A 23,387-nucleotide genomic window follows, 5' to 3' on the forward strand; every position below is an offset into this window, starting at 1 on the left:
CAAACATCAGAGGTCACTGTTGTGCTTCAATGGCACTTTTAATAAAACAGACATTTCATCCTCACAACAGCAATGTCTGGACAGAGAGGACGAGGGGAGGGCTGGGCGAGGGTTCCCTCTGCTGATAGGCTGGTTGCTCCTGATAAGTGAGAGGGAATTGGATAAAGAAAATTGAACTGTGCTGTAGAGCACAGTGTAGGGAAGGTGGAGGTGTGTGTGCGTGCCTGTGTGTGCCTGTGTGTGCCTATGTATGTGTGTGTGTGTGTGTGTGTGTGTGTGTGTGTGTGTGTGTGTGTGTGTGTATTGAACTGACTCATCTTGGCTGGCATTTATTTCTCCTCCTGTGTCCACTGAAGGATGACAGTATAGCAAAGAGAACCCCGACCAGAACCCTACACGCTCCCCTCCCCCTCACATATTTACAGGAAAAATTAATACATTCAGTTAATTCACTAAGTAACAAAGCTAATTAATCTGTGTTTTAGCAGAAATCACATGGTTTCACATCCAATTTTTCAAACAAACTCGTCTTTCTGGTTCATTCCTCTAATCTTTACGCACACAGTCCATCATTAATTTTCTATTGATAAACGACTCACACAAAAATCCCCCCACGCACCCCCTTTTTAAAGACTGTTAAATCCCACTTTCCCGTATTTATAACTATTTACAGAAGCAGCAATCTCAACCATCACAAAAACCCACCCACCCAGCGGTCTCATTCACCCCTCCCCACGCCAACAAAGTCCCACTCCCACCCTATAGAGAAAAAAAAAAGATCCTGACACCCATCTTGCCGCACCGTTCCATACGCTGCCCACATCTTACCCTGTTCTAAAAGAGCATGCCAAGTTTAACAATGAACACAGAAAATGTCTCTATACAGAAAAAACACCCTTAAAAATGTTTTTTTTTCTCCCTCCTCCCACAATGGTGGACGTGGACATAAGACAAGATTTCAGTGGAAACAAATAATCATCATCTTGCTCCATTTTGGGAATTTTTTAGTGCTGACAGGGGCCTGGTTTAGACATAAGAAAGTCCTGTCGTGAGGATTTAGGGAGCCGTATTATGAACAGTGGGAGGGCAGTTTTCCAGGGTCTCTGAGGCAACATTTGGCCGAGGGGCAGTTTGGAAAGTGGGATCAGGGGTTTTGGAGAAGACAAGAGGAGTCTGAGGGAAGGGAGTCTTGTTTTTTTTGTTATTTTGTGTTTTAGAGTCAGAGGTGACGGGGACTGGGGTGGCCGTTGTGGTAGAGCTTCTGCTTGATGTGGACCATGTTGCCACTGGAGTCTTCCAGCTGTCTGAGCTGGGCTCGGCGGCGAAGGTCTCGAAGGTTGCAGAACTGTGGCAGCCATGACCAGGATGGGGTATCTGGAGGAGGGAGACAAAGAGTTAAAGTGTGGTCAGAGGAGGCAGGTGTTATTACTTTAATTACATATTTTTTTTAATATCAGATCATTTCTTTTTGTATCTGATGGATGCAACAGCCTTCGTGATGGATACAGCACTTTGCTGCAAATCTGGTTGTCTATTGGAAGATGTTACCTTGAATATATTCCAATGTTAAAGTCTGATCCCACACAGCACACAGTGGTGGATAATAGTCATGAAACCACCGACAGTGTAAAAGGACTGAAAATAACCTCCATCTTTGCTTTACAGTCTTTCTAACTGCCAACAGGGGGCGACTGTGCAGGTTTCAAAAAAAGGTCAGCAGCACGTCACAAAGTGGCCCCACCTTAAGCTGAAAGTTCGGCTGTATATGCCTGTATTTCTTTAGCATGACCGTTGTGCAAGCTCCTTAAGTGATAAGCCACCAGTATGCCACTATACATTTTCACCTTTATTGACGATGCAAATGCATGAGTGCTTTTCTCTGGTCTGTCTTTTATGAGTATCAAAAGTGCGGTTATTTGGCTCTTCTGTGATGGCATAGAAATAATTTAGCCTAATGCCACTGAAGCCAGTCGTAGAGTCATCGATAGCAGATTGAACATGATCCCACATCAGAGAAACCTTTACTTTGAGAAAACACTTAACATGGCTGACATGTTGCCATCAGTGTCGAGTCATTTTAACCTACATCTCTATAGTTGGCATAGATGTTGAGCTGAATGTAATGATAACAGACATGTTTACCCAGACAGTTCTGAAATTCGTCCCTTCAAGACGTCATACGGAGGTAAGCTCTGCCTCCAGTCTTTGAGACCATCCTCAAGTGTGCAGCTTGTTCCGCCCTCAAACTCTGTCCCCGTCCACCATTGTTTATTCCATGCAGTCGCCTCTCATTCACAAAGATGTCAAAGGTACGAACAAAGATGATGTCGATTTGTGGGGACATGCCACAGAACCATGTGCATATGCTGCTGAACTAAAGGCACATGGCGTGACCGCTTTGTGGCGTGCTGCTGACCACTTTTTGATCTTTGCTGTCACTCAAAAAGGCCTTACACTACGATGGAAGGTGGTCATTTTATCTCCCAGTTTATAACAACAAAATGCATCTTCCTTATTAGTTACTGATAATAATAAATATTTTGAAGTCCGCTACAACATGGTGTCATGTGAAATTGGTGCAATACAGCAAATATGATACTGCTAACGTTCGCAGGTTTGCTAACCCCCATGGTGCTCAAAAGTTTCACCCTCTAAATATGAAAACTTCTGTCACAAAAAAAGGAACAAAGACTAAAAGTGTAACTCCAAGTCTTTAAAACAGTACTATGTGAATCAATGGGGATGTCCCATGGCTGTGTCCATTGTCACTTACAGCCTTTGATTAAAGAACAACATCCATGAGTCTAAACAGGACATTATGTCCCTAACAGATTCAATAAAACTATTATACAGCTTCCAGAGAATTGTTTTCATCTCAACAACTCACAATATGCATAATCTGCTCCTCTTCACGTCTACTTTGATGCTACTCAAATCATACATAAACAAGTGAAATCACAGTAAGGCTGTTTGTTGTTAACTAACATTGTGTTGCATTCAGTTGTGCAGACATGAGCGACAACAACTGAATGCAAGCTTTTGAAGACTTAGCTCCACTACACTCATGAGATCAAGACGAATAATGGTTTAAAATCCTTCTTAGCCCGCTGTTCTGGCTCTAAATCCAGTTAGAGGCAGACCAGACATAACAACCAGCAACACAGAGGACTTCTATCTGTGCTGCAAACTGTCCTCTCCAGAGTTGATGTGACAGAGTCTTCTTTGACTTTCATTTCTTCCAGTTGTCCTGTAAAACTGTGTACATTAAATCACGAGGCTGGTTACAGCTCTGTTGTGATGTACTGTCATGCAAAGTCGAAGTCAAAACTCTGCTGTTCTGTCTTGTAGAAAACATTATTCAGAGATTTCTGTGAGGAGATTTAACGCTCAAATCCTAAACAAAACCATCCTGTTAAATGCGAGTCATGTACCACAAAATCAAATCTTCCCTACAACGTTCAGTATTTTGAAAAATGGGCCAGTTACCTTAAAAAAATGACCCAGAATCGGGTGCATTAAGGTTCCTGTACTCAATCATGCGCATCATAAAAGTGAGTTATGAGCTCCACACGGACCTCAGACTGAGAAAGCAGGTGTTTGATATGTCTTTTAGTCACCAGCTCCATCACAGCTGTAAAAACTTTTAATTCTGGGAAGTAGGGGTGAGAATTTTACGGTGAGGGCAGAGCAATGGAGATGAGATAAAAGATTGGTCCGTTGAAATATTGGATGACAAATAGTAAATTGCATCAATCTGTCCGAGTGCTGCACGATTCTGCCCTTGATTCTTTGTATTCGTATTTGTGTTGTTGCACATGTGACATTTTTATCATCCTGGCATTATCTGTCTACAGTCAGACGTATTTACAGGTGCAATAAAAGCAGACACTCATTTTTATAAGTGCCTAATTTTTTATCCCACTTTGGACAATTAGCAGCCACCGTCCTGTGAATAGAGGAAACACAGGCTGTGTAACTGATAGGCTGACCTGCCGAGAAATTAGCCACTGTCTGGAAACACATTTCATGAATGTGAGGTTTATAACAGAGAAGGGGGACGGCAGGGTAGACATTCGTGCTTGTCGGGTTATAAACTGGAGCCGGCGAGGCGGAGCGAGGTCCACAGAGACAGCACAGAGAGAGAGGGAGAGAAAGAAAGGAGGGGAGAACCCCAGACAGCAAACCCAGAAGCAAATGGCCCTGCTAGAGGATGAGCGAGAGGAGAGGGGGTTGTGGTGATGCTGGAGTTGGGGAGGAGGTGTGGAGGGAAAGAGAGAGTGAGTTATTTATAGCTGTGAATGGGTATGCTGTCCACAAGGACTGCTCTGAAGGGTATCCAAAGGAAAAGGGGCAACGAAGACAGGTTTCTCTCATTTGAATAAAAGGATGGAGATGGAGATGGGGACAGAGTCAGGAGAAATGATAATGCAAGGCGAGAAATGGGAGGCGAAGGCACAATTGTTATGCTCTTTTAGGGAAGAGAGGAGGGATAGGGAGGTTAGCGCTGAAGGTGGAGTCATCGTTTTCTCCAATTATTCAAATAGTTTTTATGTTCCTCTGGCGAAAAAAAAAAGACTCTTATCTGTACCAAATATTCACAGCACATCAAAGATAAGAAAAAAGTAACTGCAGCAGGAAGCATTGTAAAGGAAATGGCCAGGAGCAGATTCAATAACTGAAGAGGGAGGGGAGAGGGAGGAGCTAGAGATAGAATTAGGAGGAGGAGGGGGGCAATCGGGATCAATATGCATCTCAATGTTCTCCATGTGTGTGTGTGTGTGTGTGTGTGTGTGTGTTTCTCACTTGCCATTCCAGCTGCTCCCTCTCATTCTATTTTTAGCTCTGGAGGAAAAAAGTGTGTGTATGTGTGTGATTGGGGGTGGGGATGTGACAGCATCTCCATCCCAAGCCCATATAACACACACACACACGCACACAAACACACACACGCACACACACACACACACACACACACACACACACACACACACACACACACACACACACACGCACACACACACACACACACACACATCCTCGCTCTGTCAGCCTCACCTTCACTCCTCATCTCAGGGAGGCTAAACGAGTCTGACCTAGCATCAATGTCACAGTTGACACACACACACACACACACACACATACATACATACATAGGGACACACACTCACACAGGGACACACAGAAGAGAGGGGCATTCCCTCCCAGTACAAAAGCAGAAGCCTATATCCCCCACTCCATTCTGCTGATGATGAATATGGATGTCCTCTCCTCCCTGGGTGTTTTTTATGATGATGTATGTGCGAGAAAACAGCACTGTCTCACACTCTGCTGCAAAACCATCCACACCTCTGAGCAAAGCAGCAGCCTGCAACTATCAAAGCTTGTACCAGTCAAGCCCTTTGTTTATTCGCCATATTCACACCGTGGCCATTTTCCTCCGGCTTCATGCTCCGGGTGAGAAACACAATTTGTGTTGTAATGTCAAACAAATGTCACAGACGGGATACGTTTCAGAGAGAAGCAAAGATCTGAAGCCATTTTTACAGAAGAAATGAATATGCGCTATAATGACCTCATGTGAAGGTGGACTGCAGTTTGGAGGGCGAACTTAAAATCCTAAAATAACAAACTGTTAACCCTTTTAAGTGCTCACAATGAGCGAGCTGTTTTTAGGGATTATTATGTGCTTTATATGCAATATGATTCAATGAAATATGACCCGCCACAACACACTATGATACAGAACAACATGATATGACACAATACGATACGTTACGATACAATATGACAGAATATGAGACAGCACCTTACAATTTGAATGATCAACATAATTCAATATGATACAATACAATACAGCACAATGATACAATACAATACAATGTGGCATGATATGATATGATTCAGCATGATACAATAGGATATAATATGATATGATATTATACGGCATATGATAGGATACAATCTGATTCAATAAGATATGGTACGATACAATATGATGCCATACCATACCATACAATTGGATTAACTAAATGTCCTTGTAGGGATATTTGTCTTTGACTCGGTGACAACCTAATTGTTCCAGCAGTAATAACTTATGTGAATCCCTCCTTAATGCATCTGGTGTATCCATCCTTTTAAGCCTCCCCACCCTGAGGATGATGTCTGATGAAGTGAGAATTGAAGAACCTACTGGAAAACGATGCTGTCCATCAAAACACGTTTTTTGAAACTTTCTTTTATTACAATTTTAGGTTTACAAAAGGAACAGAATAAAATAGAATAACACTTAGAACACCTATTTTTGCTCTCCGAGTTTGATTCCCTCACATCTCTAAAATCAAACATCACTCTCATGTTGTTGCTTGATATTTTCCGATGCTGCCTGAGGAGCTTTTCCACAGCAATCCAAGTATCCAGGTCACATATCGCCTACTTTAGCATTTACCCTTTAAACGAAGGATCCAGGCCAGCTCCATTGTAAAAAGCAGAGTGCAGAAAGAATATTCAAGCTCTGAATCTTGATTTTAAAAGCTTTTTTAAAATATTCAGCATCTCTAAATTTAACTTATCTCTGCCAAATGAAGGCATGAAGGCAAAAACAGAGTTAGTGTTTCCCTCCTGGAGTTTGATCCTGGCGGGGAGGGAAATCCTGTGAAACCTCTGTGTACGTGAGGAACTTAAAACACTGTAATCCTGGATGCTAATGCTAAGCTCATCAGTGAGCATCATTCCAGCACACAGAGATGAACCCTCTGAGTTGATGCTAGTCCATGTCTCCACAGCAGAGGGGCAGACTTTGAGGGGTTTAATGCTACCATGCTATGATCTCACACTTGTGCCTAATATCTTCTCAGCTTAGAAAGCCTTTTATTTCTTTGCTCTTGTCAGCACAACCGCACGAGCCAAATGATGTTGGTGAAGTGATGCCCCACATGTTCTGTCTCATTAAATCTGCCGCATTTTGCTAAAGTAACATGTATCCTTCATCTGTCAGCAGGAGACGACAAGAGAAATGAAACAGATATTTCAGAGAGAGAGAGAGAGAGAGAGAGAGCACTGACAGGAGACAGGAAATTAAGGAGCAACTATCACACTCGGTTGGATTTAAACACATGGTATGTGGGGATGCAGCTCTCACTTCAGCACAGCAGATGGTGGGAGTGAAGTCATTTCTCAATCCTGAGCCTAGTTTGAACCAGCCATGGTAACTTATTTTCGTCTTTCCATGTACGCATTGTGTCGAATATCACACAAAGGGAGGAGAGCTCGTGTTATCTTCGATGATATGGGAAATGACAAGCTGTGAACTTTATGAATCTACACCTTAAGACACTTAATATTTTAATCTGTGAACATGTGGACGTTTTACACATTTTAAGCATTTTATTCTTTGTTTTTGGGTTAAATCAAAGATAAACAGAGCATTTACGTATGCGTTATTAGTGCATGCAGAGAGTCATCAGGCCACAGTTCACACCAGGACGATGTTGTAGTGAAGTGACAGTGCTAACCTCTGAGCCACCGAGCAGTCATAATGTTCTCAATGACTGAGCTTGATGACGCAGACATTTCTGGTGCATAGAGCTTCTCTTGAGGCAACAGTGAGATCATCAGTCGAGTTAAAGACCCTGCATTCCCATGGTAAAGCAGCAAAGGTGATTTGCATTGTTTTGGTTGATCTTTTCAGGACTGTGGGGGGTGTACAGTCTGTGCCTGAATGAGTGGTTGGCTTCACCAGGTGGGACAGTTTCACCTTTATCACTGGATGCTCTATAACACCTGATGGTCACATTATGCTGTCAGAGTGTGGACTCTGCCAAACACTAAAGCTGTGAGATGATGAATTTAACTGCTTCCTCTGATAGTTTTAACGTCATACCTGATGTCTTAGCTGCTGCCTGCCCTCCATTTAAGCAGCTTTTCCCACCCTTGTTGCTATAAAAAGAAGTGGCACAGCCAAATGGAGCAGACCCATTATCTTTAATTCATAAGGTCTGGTGACATCACAGACGTGGAGCAAAGCTCCGCCCACAGCGAATCTGAGAAGATGTCTGAGGAATAAACAGAGGCACCTATGAGAGAGTGAAGAACTTTAAAATATGCATGGTTGCCAGAAAGACCGGCCCTGTTTTCCAAGTCACATATACTTTACTTCAGAGCAATGTGTCCTCCAGCCGCCCGGACAAACATGTACTTTGCATGCAGTGTCCACACACTTGGAGCTTTTACAGTTTAATGACATTGCAGCTTGATCTTTGACCTTGTTAGCCATACATCAATCACATTTAAATGTTCCCATATAGATGTGATGGATGCATGTTCAGCAACTTAATTTGGACGTTATAAATAATCGTGCTTCGAGGAGCCACTTTCCATTGGCGAAAAACTGTTTTGAAATATGTGTCCGGATGTTTTATTCTTTAATATCATTATTACATATATATCATATAATATTATGAGTCTAATTCTGTTTTCTGGTCTTTTTTTTTATTAATATCCAGGCTTTGTAAGCCTGTTTGGGTTCAGCATATTGTTTATGCGTGGCAGAGTAATAAAATCAATTCCATAAATCAATCATATATGTCACCAGATTGTTGATTAGTATTACAGCACTGTAAATTACTCTGGTTACATTCAGAACAGTAAAAATGTGGCCTCTGCACTTTTTTTTTCTGTTTCTTTTTATAGTCATAGTTTTGTGATACATAAATATGAAGTAACTCCCAATGTGCAGAGGATTGTGGGTCAGGACCATTGACTGTATATTAATATGGACAGCGCACCTCCATTTCCTCCATTGTGAGGAGTGAAGCCAAAACAGTGTCTCTAAGGATGCTGACATGTTGAGCTGGTGGAGCTAAGGAGGTGATTGGGTTGGTGGAGCTAAGGAAGTGATTGGGTTGGTGGAGCTAAGGAAGTGATTGGGTTGGTGGAGCTAAGGAAGTGATTGGGTTGGTGGAGCTAAGGAAGTGATTGGGTGGGTGGCGCTAAGGAAGTGATTGGGTGGGTGGAGCTAAGGCAGTGATTGGGTGGGTGGAGCTAAGGAAGTGATTGGGTTGGTGGAGCTAAGGAAGTGATTGGGTTGGTGGAGCTAAGGAAGTGATTGGGTTGGTGGAGCTAAGGAAGTGATTGGGTGGGTGGAGCTAAGGCAGTGATTGGATGGGTGGAGCTAAGGAAGTGATTGGGTTGGTGGAGCTAAGGAAGTGATTGGGTGGGTGGCGCTAAGGAAGTGATTGGGTGGGTGGAGCTAAGGCAGTGATTGGATGGGTGGAGCTAAGGAAGTGATTGGGTTGGTGGAGCTAAGGAAGTGATTGGGTTGGTGGAGCTAAGGAAGTGATTGGGTTGGTGGAGCTAAGGAAGTGATTGGGTTGGTGGAGCTAAGGAATTGATCAATTTGGTGGAGGTACAGGACTGATGTTACACACCTTCACCTCACCAAATTACGCGTTTGGCCGTCAACATCACAGACACATCAAAGATCCCTCAGGTGGTTACAGCCAACAGCAGAACAGATTCTCTTGTTGGTTTGAAACACACTCACTGTTATTGAAAGTTCAAAGACGCTTCCGTTAGTGTTTGTTACAATTTCTCTCAACTGTTCCTTCTCTACTCTACTTGAGCCTTTGCAGCACCTGCCCCCAAAACCTGTAATAGCTTCAAATCAGAGCTACCCCCCCAGTTAAAATTCATTTTTGAAGACGCATCTCTTTTCGCTGGCCTTCTTTTTGTGATAAGAACATTATTATCCCACCAGATTTGACTATTTTCATATGATTTGTTTGACTTGTTGTATCTTTTTATTGTACCGTAAAGCACTTTGGCCAACCTTGGTTGTTCTTAAATGTTAAAGTTAACTTGACATGCTAATTTGGTACAGAAAGCTCCAGGAGTCACATTTGTCAACAGAGCTATCAATCAATCATGGTTTAACATCTAATACTTCATCAAAACTAAAACTTCTCAGAAAATGAACAGTGCACTGCATTTATATAATGTATTTTACTGTTCTAGTTTTAACCCAAGTCCCATCTATCATAATGGAGGAGGCAGGCTTTAAGTCCCATGCTGCATTCACCCACCAGGAAGAGCTGTAATAGTTTTGGTTTCACTCACGATAGCAGTTGTGCTGTCCATGGTTTTATACAGTCTGTGATCAGGATTGCCTCAAACCAAGCTGGTTTTCAAATAGCAAAATCTTTCCGGATGAGGAAAGACCTTCTGATATTTCTGCATCACTGCTCTTGACATATGTGTTGGGAAATGCTAAATCCTTAAATAGACTCAATCATTAAGACAGACGAGTATTAGATTGCAGATGCTGCCGGCTTTTTAAGACGTCTGTACCGTGTCACAGCGTATGAAGAGCCACATAATCAAACTCATGATGGTTGAATTCCATCAGTCTCAGTGTTCTGGTATTTTGCATGTTGAACTATCGTCACACGTCAGCTTACTGGGACACTTGAAAAGAACAGCGTTATCATTCATGTAATTAACAACACCTGCGCCTTCCTCACAATGACAAGTCATAATGTCTGCTGTGACAGAGCTCTTTATAATGCACGTCTGTATCTTTCTGTCCAAAGCAAGGGCACAATGTTTCTGTCAGCATGAGTGGATAAACACATCATCCTGGCTCAGCGACCTGCTCCCAATCTTCAGTGCAGCTTGGCTCTGCTCAGCCTTATTTTAAATGATCAAAACAGCTTCTGCTTCTATTATAAGAACAGGACTGCTGCAGGATTATCAAAAGGAATAGTTTCATATTATTGGAACTAAGCTCATTCAGTTTTGGATCCTATCAAGAGAGAGGCAACTCTCATGTCTTGGCATTAACTATGGAGCAAGAGCCAGCCTGCCGTCCAACTTCAACTAAAACATTTATTTGCTGAGACATTTGGTGCAAGACCTTCATCAAGCAAATGGTTTGTGACAACGAGAGGCAATCTTAAATAAGGAGTGGCTGTTATTCTACAAGTTACCAAAATTCCCCACGTGTATTAGGGAGGCATCAAAATCTAACTTTAATTGACTATAAGTCAGTCTCTAGTGTCATATATTAAGATAAGAACGTAAAACATTCTGGATGTTAAAATTAGAAATGCATCCCAAAATGTTCACATTAAATGTGTAGATTACAAATGAGTGCTTGACACCAAAATGACTTAACTCAATACATTTCCACAGATTTAGGGTTGCATTGCATGAAAATGCAATTATGTATTTATATGGACAAAAAGGCAACCCAAATGGATAGCACCCTTAATAAAAAATACAACAAGGTCTCACAAAAGCCAAATAGGAAAAAAAAACGCACATGTACAAATAGGTTAACTCTACTCAATCACCTCCCTGTACATCCATAGAAATAGATCCTACAGAACCCTAAAATACACATATATAAAAGTTACATTTATAGATGGACCCCTCATTGAATATAGACTATATATAGAATATTCATGCACTGACTCTAATGGTTTTCTTCTGTACCTCAATCAGTAAATCTGAACTTATACTAGACAAATGACAAACCGTGTTTTTACAGGGAATGAAAAACAGAACTATTTCTGTCCAGGTGATCTGATTACATGCTCCTGTTGTTTCCATGCGACCTGGTCATAAGGCAGTTTGTGGAATAGTAATGAAATTAAAATATTTGTTTTTAGAGTCATGACTTACTTTGACCCTAAAGTCAGTCAATATTTCAAACTTAAGAAGTTTAATTTGAAGTTTATTTTGTGCCTTTGACTCAAAGGCCATTAGGAGGTCAGAGGATGTCATATGGAGCCTCTACATTTGGACGTTGGTGTGGGTGATGGATCGGCTTAAAAAATGTGGGTACAAAAGTCAAAGCTGGTAACTGAGATTACTTAAATGTTCTTTGCACTACTTCACTTCCTTTATGTATTTTCTCTGTGAAATACTTAGTGGTGGACAGTAACAAAGTAAATTTACTTGAGTACTGTACTTAAGTACATTTTTTGATATCTGTACTTTACTTGAGTATTATTTTTTGGGGAACTTATTACTTTTACTCCATTTAAAGACAAATATCATACTTTTGACTCCTCTACATTTCTATCAGTGCTCTAGTTACTCACTACTTTATCTTTGAAGTCAGCTGATGAGTTTTCTTTGCTGAAATCAGATCTCAAAGACTGTAAACTGTTGTGTGTCCTTGTGTTTGGTTTGTCTCAGTGGTGTAGCCGTACCTCAGTTGAGCGTAGATCAAACGTTCTTCAGATCAGTGCGTTCATTTAGTCGTGGTGATGATGGCTCTGACTGAGAAGGATGATGATTCTCTACCTGAGCACCACGGCCATATTTTAAAACCACGTTTGAGGTTTTGAAATAAAGAATGATTGTTTGTATTGTTGTAAATCTCTGATCTGTTTACCACACAAACTTCATCACAGCCTCCAAAACATCAGCATCTAACCTGAGAAAGCATGTGGAGGTCTGGAGCTAACACACTGCATTGATTCCAGATGAACATTGACTCGTCTGTGCTTGTAGTAACTTAGTTTATATTTCATGGTAGACTTTTAGATATGAAATCATTATTTCTAGATAAACAGAGCGGAGCAGAATGTACACCCATGCGTTCTTGACTGCACTCATGCTTTGTGAAAATACGTTTAGAGATATTTTAAAAAGTACTTTGAATACTTCAGTATTTTTAAAAGCAAGTATTCCAGGACTTTAAATCAAGTCACAATCTGACTGAACAACTTTCACTTGTATTGGAGTAATGTTTGACCAGGAGGATCTATGCTTTGGCTTCAGCAATTAAGACGTGTGCTTTTTCCACCACTGGAAATACTTGAATCACAGTCTTTTTCTAAACCTAACAAAGTAGTTTCGGTGCCCGTCATTTAAAGAAATATGGCCTGTACTTTTAGTTAAACACTCTGAAGGATGTTGACGTAATTTCTTGTTAACATCATGTAACAAAGTCTGTCTAACTGGTATGAAAAGCCTTTTGTGTGGTAAGCCAGAAATACTTCAAATTGAAATATAATTTGTGCTGACTGACAAACTATGTGTCTAAATATACAAATCTATATTACTCAACTTTTTCACAAACTGCAGTGAGACCAGGCAACTATGGGAGACTTATGGGAGCCTAATCATACTTCAATTTATCTTTATATCATACAGCTGTTAGAGTAAGTGAGGGGGCTGGAGCTGATCCCAGATGTCACTGGGCAAGAGATTGGGTTCATACTCGTAAGGCTGTCAGTCTATGGGAGACCATCACAGTTAAAGAAGGACATCCATTCACACTCACATTTACACCTATGAGTAATAGAGAGTCACTGATACACCAAACAAGCTGTGAGAACAAGCAAACTCCTCACAGGGGGCTTGTGAGGAGTGCAAGATTTACACAGGAACCTTCTTTTCAAACCAACACTTTATTCTTTTTGGCTTCAGCTCAGTTTTTGACGGATTGGACCTCAATATTTGATTTATTCTATAAAAAGACTTTGTAGACATTCCTGAAATAGTAAAAGCAATGGTTTAGGACTCCACTGATTAATATCTGTTTCTAAAGAGATGAAACACCCCTCCTTTCTTGTGGAGTCCCCCAAGGGTCTATCTTGGGTCTCTTTCTATTTTCCATGCTCTCCTTTAAGTACCACAACTGACCTGCTGTTTAAAATACCATTAAAGGCAATGTGTTAAATTAACTCTACATTAATACAAATATCTCTCTATATATAAGTACTGGTTTTAAAGCATCGTATGTGTTGTGTAGCCAGCCTGTCAACAAATATGGAACCAGAAGCCCTCAGTCCCAGTTCTTTCATTAGTCCATCAAGTGGTGTAATTAAGTGTTATTTAACTGGAGCCCATCACTGGAGAGGGTTATTCATGCCTTTGTCTCCTCCAGGTTTGATTGTTTTTATGCACAATGGTCTTAGCAGTGGAAATATCAACATACTACATTTTATTCAGAGCGCTGCTCCTAGGTTAATCGCTCTCTCCAAGAGAAGTGACCCCATTACCCAAATCCTTGCCTCCCTTCATGAACTGCCTGTCAATTATAGAAATGATTTTAAGGTTTGGTCAGCTTATTTGAGTGATTTGTTAATCCCAAGTGAGCCTGATTGCCTCTTGAAATCCTTCTTCAGGACCCAACTTGTGGGAGTCTTCTCTCCTCATCAGACAAATGGACGACCTGCTATGTTTCCTGTCTTCCCCGTTCAGCTGTCACTTGTGTCTGAGGAGTCACTCTTGCTACACTAGCTTTCTCATTTGAATCCGTAGTTGATTTTTTTTTTTTTTTATCATTTTAGCATCATTTTTACCTTTACATAGGCTATTAATTATTACAATGTATATACTTTAAAGTTATATTTTTGGGCCTTTTTGCCTTTATTGATGGGACAGCTGTAGAGAGACAGGAAATGTGGGGAATAGAGAGTGGGGGAGATATACAGCAAATGAGAGGAGAGTGCTCACCACACCAACACCATCCTCTTCACTATATATGCAAGGAAAAGGTTTGCCTGAACCCCAAACAGCTGTGTTCTTGTCTTCCTGAGGTGTAAACTTGTTTCTTTTTAATCACTCATGCCTTGTTTAATCTCAAATTTCAAACAATACTAGCATTACATTAATTGAAAGTCATCTAGCCATAACTGCCATGATAACAAATACAAAATGCACAAATACAGATACAAGAATAAGCATTGAGCTCATTAGCTAACTTAACCTGCAGAGCTACTTTATGTGTTTCGATAGAGGTTCACTCAGCCAATGAGAGGTTGACCCACCTTTATAATTACAATCACTGTTATAATTTTATTCTTATTATATTATTTTTTTAGTTTTGCATTTTTTGGGGAAGGTTGAATTAAAGGTTGAACTAAAAACTAAGGATGAATCAAACAGGCTCAGGAGTGATTTTGATGACATTAGTCCTCACGAGGACAGCTTTCCTGTTTCAACGCTAACTCTTTTTAACTCTGTTTTATGGCCAACAGGCTGATAGAGAATGACCAACAGAAATATAGAACTTGGATCAGACTGTATATCATATATCATACATAGATTTTAGAGATAGATGTAATTTAATATAAATTATTGGTTTGTAAAAGAAACAATAAAAAGGCATCATTTAGTCAATTTGCTGGATAGATTAGTTGCTTGTTCAATAATTGCTTATTTTATCGCAATGCTCACATCACATTTCTCTCTGAGCTCTGACTTTACTTGACTTATTGTACACTTCATAAATACTCTGTTTGATATATTCAAACAAAGTAATCACACTTAATGGTTGTGCTATTACATTAGCATTTGATTCCAGCTGTTTCCTGAAAACAAATTACCAATAAGAAGATGATGATGGAGGTAAATCTGCTGCCCCACAAAAAAAGAGAAGAATTATTTTAACCTCAACTGAGAACTGACGTCTGGATCTATTCACGGTTCCAAGGTTCAGCTTTGAATTTTCTGGAGGTTGCAATTCAAGAAAACTCAGCATGAAGAGAAAAGTGGGCCACGTAACGTGGAGAAGGTCACCTACCTGAGCTTTACCACCTGCTGTGTTAACATGGCAAGTGCTTGGTGTGCATACATAGTGAAAAGAGATGTATTTCTGCATACAAGCATTTTTCTACTAGTCTCGTATTTGACACAACAAAGCGTGCTTTGAATTTCAGACATACAATACATACACAATTATTCTGAGCTTCTCGTGAACATTCTGTTACACATCATAACCTGTCATGCAGCTGTGCATTCTCAAGAAATGTGAATGGAGGCAGATCTGTATGATATTTTAGGGATTGCTGAGCCCAACATTAAGTTGTTTTTGTGCGTGTATCTGCAACAGACTACAGTAGTAGATAATATCCAGCTTACCATAGTAGCGGCTCGCCCTCCAGGCCCTGACGGCACAGTGTAGGACTCCGTCCAGCCACAGCAGCAGCCAGCTGATGCAGAAGCCCAGCAGCAGCCCCAGCATCAAGTCCATCTCCTGCTTGGTCACACTGTCACTCACAAAGTAGTTCTCTGAAGAGTCCACCAAGGAATGGTCCCCGTCGTATGGGATTACATAGTGGACATGATGCCTGAGGGAAGGACAGACAGGGGAAGGTGATGGAACTGAAAGATATCTGTAAACCAACATCACCCTCAAATAAAAACGAACATTTCTTTGTCTCCCAGAACATGTATCGAGAGGTTGACAATGAAAAAAAAAAGAGAAACTGCACACATGATATATATAAACTGAACATTTTGGCTGAACAACAGGCCGTTCTATCAGGGGTGTTCTCTTTGGCTCTCACCTGTAGGCATGAACAGAGCAACCCTCTAACAATAGCTCAGATATTTTTCCACAGTGTTCTGAAGTTGTGGGTGGAAAGTGTTAAAACCCATGTCGTTCTAAAATGTCTTCCTGGTGAGTACATTACTTTTACATTACATCACTTCCTCCTTAATTTGGACGACAATGGCTGATATTTGTTATCTTCATCACTGACCCATCAAAAACTAAATCATGCTGCCAAACGTTTCCTGAAATTGAATGAATATGAACAATCTGTACATATACACATGCATCCTTGCATTGACACTCAGCAGGATGCAGCCATGGATACATGAGCCATGCATCCACACTATTTCATCAGCAAGCCAACAGCTACCTTGAATAATCAGCATCAATTTGGTGATGACTGCAGGATTTTCTAGCACAATGGCTGAATCGGGTAAGAAGAGAATACAAATCTGGACTTCATAGATACAGTGAGCACTTCTGCTCGCAAAAATGATTTACAGATGGCAAATTCCAAACACAGGGACTGTTTAAAGAAATGCACAGTGTGCTATAATACATGCGTCAATATTTCCTTGGACATTGCAAATCATAAGCTATTGCAACATTTAACAATGTTGACACATGAGTGTAGACTTCCCTCACATGATGCGAGCCTCTTTGAAACATAATTTTCCAAACACCTTGACCCTGAGGACCAAAGACTCTATTTGATGACCCTTTCTGTTGGGAATATATAAACTCATACAGCCTATAAGCCAACATGCAGGATCTCTGTGTATGTGTGTTGGTGTGTGTGTTAAGACGATAGAACTGTCTACCTTGCTTGTGGTGTTTTTTATATTTCATATACCCACTCTAGCCCGGATGATGTCTGGAGATTTCTATCTAAATTTTAATCAGATTGCACTAATCCGCACTTTGCTGGGTGTCCCCAGGCTGCACTCCAGGCAGCTGTGGCTGAAAAAGTTTAAGGAAACTGGCTTCTACTTGTGAATTCATAGAGAAAAACTCTGGGACCAAAATAGGAAAAAGCAACACTGCACCAACTCCTTCTTGAAAACCGCCATGGTGCCGTCTTTATCGACCATACCTAGTGGCTCAGTCAAAACTTTCTGGCTGAAAATAATTTTGTAAAGAGAAATGAATCATCTTAAAATGATCTGATTGTGCATGTATCATTGCCAAATGATCTGGATATAACTCATAATGCAACATCAAAAGAAGTTCTCCCTAAAAAGTCTCTTTAAATGCGATCCAAGTTGGAAAGACATAAAAGGAATCTTTGTGAATCCATTTTTAATTCTGTTTCCACAAATCCACAGCGTGAGTGCAGCAGCTGCCGGTCATCCAATGTCTGACGTTCACTTTATCACACTTTCCAGTGTTGACTCTGCTTTATTTTGAAGCAACTTAGTAAATAAACGTAAAACATGTTTACTAGACTTATACAGCAAACTACACCATACCTGTCCACCTGAGAGGAGTGCAGGCATTCCGTATTCTGACTAACAGTGAGAGAACACAGAGGAGGAGCTGAGGGATTTACCTGCTTGAGGTAAGTACACATGCACACCGTGCTAACACACTTCTGGACACTATATTCATAATATAAATATATATATTTTTTAAGTTATATTTGTGGGCTTTTGCACCTTTATTGGAGGAGGGAGGAGAATGGACAGAGTTGATAGCAGGGAGAGAAAGTGGGGGAATGCAGGAAGGGGGCCACAGGCTGGATTCAAACCTGGGCCAACCGCTTCAGGGTGCACAACTTAGCCATTAGGCCAAATCCACATCCATATTTACAATCATTTTAAACTGATGCACAGTTTTACGGTAAATAAGAGATCTCACAATTAAACAGCACTCCACAAATGTACTATTACACTTCTACACAGGGACAGTAGTAGTCGCTCACTCCATAGGGAGCTGGGTTGCCTTGTTCATTGCAGAGGATTGCTGGTTCAAGTCCCAGTGCAGACTCAAAGCATGAAGATGGATTATAGCCAGTTCACCTCCTGGACATTGCCATGGTGCCCTTGAGCAAGGCACTGGATCCTAAACTTCTTGGGCTGCTTGTCCATGAGCAGCATCACGCTGACTTCTCCATATGATCCTGGGTGTGTACATTTCAGCCTATGTGTGCAGCACGTTTAGAAACAGAGTGAAGGAATAAAATAAGTTTCCCTGTAGAATTAAGAGACTGATTATACAATGAATAGTAAGAACTGAGGCAGCAGAAACAGAGTTATCCTGACTCTTTCATTGGCACAGCTCCAGAAACATGGGACTTGCTCTACATTTCCAGAAACATTAAAGTGTATTTAGTTAGATTCTCCCAGCCTGGTATGTGCCCACACATTCAAGCTTCTACACACACAGCTTGTGTGACAGATTTTCAGGACTGCCCTCTAATAATCAACTGCAAGTTGATGACAAAAGCTTAATAAACAAACTTCTCATTGGTCGGTTATCTGCAAAGAGGACAACAGCATCGGTTAAAAGTGGCATTATGAATTCTGTGAGGGGAGAAGGGCTATTTATAGCACTCTCTGCACTTATTGAATAAAGGATCTGTTTAATGCAATGTTACCACAACGTCTCACAACAACTCTTCACTTGGACGTTTGTATGCTGTTAGCAACTACTAGCTCAGCTAAATCTGATTAAATCAGCCTAAGGACCAAGAGGCTCCCAACAATGTTTATGTACGATGCTCCCGAAGGGCCAATGTCATGTTGTGCTTAAATCAGCAACCAGAGAAAACGTTTTGTTCCAACACATCACAAATCATTACGATTGTGGTTGTTGGCATCGTTGTTTACAGTCTGCTATCTTTCAATGTGTGCTCCTAATTTGGGTGCTAATTATTACAGTTATGTATTCATTACATTATAAGCAAGTAGGTTTTTTGTTTGTTTTTTGGCTTTAATGCCTATATTCAGAGAGGATAGGACAGTGGATCGAGTAGGAAACTGGGAAGAGAGAGTGGGGGATGACATGTGGCAAAGGGCCTCAAGTGATCGAACCTTGGTCGCCTGATCTGAGGACTATAGGCCCAGTAGGGCATGCCATTTGACCACCAAGCCATCCGACGCCCCTTTCTTTTATTTTTAAGCTTCATAAATTCAACAAGCTTCTGATTCATCAAAATATATATTATAAAATATATATATAATCCTGAATGTTCAATGCTAGTGTGCTAACGACTTGAACCGTCAGAGAATGACGACTTGAGGCTGGTCTGCTTTGCTTGACATTATTTTGAACTATTACTTGACCTAATTTTAAAAACGCTGTGACCCTGTGTTCTGTCTTTCCTCTATGATGAAGTGGGTGGTTTTCTGAAGTTTAACCGATGTTTGCAGCTTGTTTGGGGCGCATCAAGGAAGAAGAAGAAGAAATCCTTACGCCGCTGCGGGCAAAGGAAAAACTCTCTCATTAAAAATCAAACTTTATTAACAGTATGTCTTTCTTCTTGACTGACGGATGATCTCTGGGAAGGACAGAGCAGAAACAACACATAGCTTTGCAGTGACTATGGAAAAGAGAACCCACATCTTACAGATTAACATCCTAAGTATCTTACTGAATGAGGAGTAGGGCCACATGGGGGAATAAAGATCCCTCTTGGACCTCACTGAGCCGCTGATGTCCATTTAAAATTTTAACATCTCAAAAATTAAAAAAAAGCTACAGTAGGTAAAAAGAGAGACAAACATCTTCCTCCTGGTCTCTTTGTTTTCTTTTTGACCTAAATATCTGAAAAATAAAGTAAAGGTTTAATTCAAGCTGCCTGTGTACCTTAACATCTAACTTATATGGACCTAAGTCCTCTTCTCTTACATCCTTCACATTATCATGAGAGTCTTTTATCTGGATTTCCTGAATGATTTAAGAATGAAACTTCCAAATTAAGAGCCTTTAGATCATCTCAGGACATCTATCCTGCAGCTTTTCACAAAAGCATGACACCAATTAGCAGGGTGCACCCAGCAATCCACACAGTCCACTCCTAGATCTCCCCCCTGCCTCAGAGGCAGATATTGTAGGCCAGGCTTTGGCCCGTCAGAGGAGCTACAACCACGTCCAAATCAGAGCTCAGAGGCTGCCAAATAAAAATGACACCGACTGTGTCCTCAAGCCTGATAAGGTGAACGCTGTGGGCGTCACGACACCTCCATGCCTCACGGATGGAAGGGCGGGCAAGTGAAGCCCGAGCTCAGGTCTGCTCTGGTTATCTGGCTGACTCTCATTCAGGAGTGTTTTCAGGTCAGTGAGATACAGTGCTGGGTACAGTAACCTGAACATGTATATAATGTTGTTTTACTGTTTTGTAGGTGCCTATGACCCACTCATTACAAACCCCCAATAATTTTGGCATTATTTATGTAGAAATCACAATGCTGCTTTTGTGAGTTTGTTTTCTTCAAATCCAGCTCACATATGTAACTGGTCCCCTTTTGGCAGTAGCCAGGATGACATGATTGTCAAAATATTACAAAATAAGACTATCAGTGATGCATCATCTCATCCAAAATCCTGTCATATCGCATCTGTCAGCGTGTGCAAGAGTCCTTTGCAAACTTTGACTCAGATTATCCCTTCCTGACAGGCATAATCTAACAGTACCTGATGATGACCCATTTGTGGATTTACAGGCTTAAAAACACACAGTGAAACTGGCCTCCTAATGCTGCTAATGAACTGCTTGTATCAGCCCCCTCACTGCAGCATGCACAGTATAGACTGCTGTTTTGTTTTAATGTGCATCTGTTCAGCTTGCACCAACATAGAGACTTCTCCCTGCTCTAGTGGCTGCAGGATATGGGTTAATATAAATATCTGAGCACCATACAGGTGTGAAACTAGTGGATTAAAGGACTCTTACTCTAAATCTTACTCTAGCACTGTTGCCATACCCTCTGGCTTTGTAGATTTAAAGGAGAAAACAGAGGCTCACTTGTGTCTCTGCTCAGCCTCTGCTGTATTGCATGCTTACAGTTGCTGGAAAATGCACAATAATGCTAATTAAATCCGGAGTAATTTATTAATGAGTGTCTTGCTGCTGTTTTCCCCCACTTCAGCCCTGCGCTCACTGTGACAGCACACAGCAGGTAGGCTCATGAGCAGCCTCAGCCCTGTAGCTTCCGAAGCCATATCACCACATCACTTCCACGCTCGTATATGTTCATAATTGTCCCAGCAGGTTTGATATTCTCGCCGTGTATAGGCCTGTGTGCAGCGCACTTGATGCTCAGATTGTTTTTGAACGGCCTTACATTGCTCATAGTTCATTACCTATTTATGGCTCCGACACACACCTTCGTATATGCAGCAAAGCCGAAATCCTCGCAGTCGAGAGCTGTATTACAAAACACACACTGCGACCAAGAGATGTCCTCGAGATATCTGTTAAAGCGAGCAATACATGTAGAATGAAGGAAGCACGAGCCGCTGTGAGCGCGCAGACAGCAGGCTGATATCTGCTCGCTTTGCGGGGCTTCACCGCCAGAAATCTTCGAGGCCTCTTCAGCAATTAAGAACTGACGGGTGGAAAAAAAAAACACACACACACACACCACCATGTTTATCTCAAATATTGAACGAGGATGATGGCATTTACCTTCCACAGTTGCAGTGACAGACGCGGTCCTCCCCTCGTAGATGCGGTAAGATGTAGTTGTGAAAGCGATCCAGTAGTGCGTTCATGTCCATTAAACAGGCTATCGCCTGCAAAGAAGCATGCAAGTCAGCTGGGACATGTCAAGCAATAAGGCTAGGCTATTCCTGCAGACAGTCAATGGTTAATTTCATAATTACTCGTATCCAGATAAATAAAAACATTTTAGGATCACGAAGAAAAGGAGAGAAAATAGCCTTGGCACATCCTCTCGTTTCTAACAGAGGGGGACTCTCTCCAAACGGACTTAGATTATTTATTTATGACAGCAGGTAATTATAGGTAGGCTAACCTACTTTCACATGCCATTGATAGGCCTGCTAAAAGGTAGTTTCTCGCTAAATGTGATAGATTTATGGCCAATTTGTGATAGTGTAATGACATATTAGCCTTGGTGGGGACATTTGAAAACCTTGTTGTGGCAGAGGGAGGTGGAAATGCCTTACCATAACAACTGAAGCACCAAGAATCATAAAAATCATGGTGGTTGTGATCATATGCATCAAAACTTCCAAACTGGCCGCCGTCCTTCAGCCCGGGCTTCTACCCGCGGCGGTGGAGACGCTCCGGCTTGGCTCTGGGCGCTCTGTCCCGGCAGGAGCCGCTCATGGAGCCGCCGCGCCGCTGCTGGCTCCCCGTCCCTTCAAACTGCCCGGTCTCCCCTCCGTCCCCCTCCTACACACGGCGAGCCGCTCTCTCAGCCCTCACTGCGCCCTCTCCATCCAAGTATCCTGTCACCCCCCTCCGCCTGGTCGGTCGGATGCGGCTGCCGCTACAGCTCCAAGGAGGCAGTCTTCTCCTAATTACCGATGCAAAAGTGATCCGTTCTCCCTGGTGCGCTTCTATCTCTAACCCAGATTAAAAAAGAAACATAGAAAAAACAAGTGAAGGGCTCCCTCAGTATCCTTCCTGGGTTTCCTCGGTGTCCTCAAGTTATTCCAAACCGGGGCTGCGCTTTAAGACCGGCGAATTCCGTCCTCCATCTGCAAAAAGGGTCGATTTCTCTCGCTTTCAAAGAGCTGCACCAACTCCTCTCTCGGCCATCGCCCTCGCCTTTCTCGGAATGCTTGATAACATCGACATGAGGTCCAGATCGGGAACTAGACCCACCCTGCGCCCCGAGTCCAGTCCTGATCCCGCAACGGCAGCTGCATCAACGCCCGGAGCCAGACACGCATGATTATCCCATCCTGGCTTCCAGCAGCTACACGAGCATCCACTCCCACCTCCTGTGCATGTGCGCGTGCATGTGTCGGTGTGCGCGCGCGCGTGTGTGAGATGGAGAGAGAGTGTATGGTGGGCGGTATGAGAGGGGAGAACTGCAAACCGCCTTTATGGCACCGGCCTATATAGGCTCATTATTTATAGTGGTGGATACCTGCAGATGCACCGGAGGTCTTCAGGAATGGC

The 23,387-nt window shown here is 41.9% G+C and overlaps 1 protein-coding gene across 1 annotated transcript; it reads right to left on the reverse strand.

Moving 5' to 3' along the window:
* Nucleotides 1-14: 14 nt before the first annotated feature.
* On the reverse strand, nt 15-23,187 carry tmem240a (transmembrane protein 240a). The gene is made up of 4 exons (XM_034696321.1): nt 22,424-23,187; nt 21,921-22,027; nt 15,877-16,085; nt 15-1,374 (listed from the first exon to the last, which is right to left on the reverse strand). Exons 1-4 carry the CDS (start codon nt 22,478-22,480, stop codon nt 1,220-1,222), a joined length of 528 nt encoding a protein of 175 aa, XP_034552212.1. The 5' UTR covers nt 22,481-23,187; the 3' UTR covers nt 15-1,219.
* Nucleotides 23,188-23,387: the final 200 nt, after the last annotated feature.

This window comes from Notolabrus celidotus, chromosome 11 (assembly GCF_009762535.1).
Source record: "Notolabrus celidotus isolate fNotCel1 chromosome 11, fNotCel1.pri, whole genome shotgun sequence".
Classification (NCBI taxonomy): domain Eukaryota; kingdom Metazoa; phylum Chordata; class Actinopteri; order Labriformes; family Labridae; genus Notolabrus; species Notolabrus celidotus.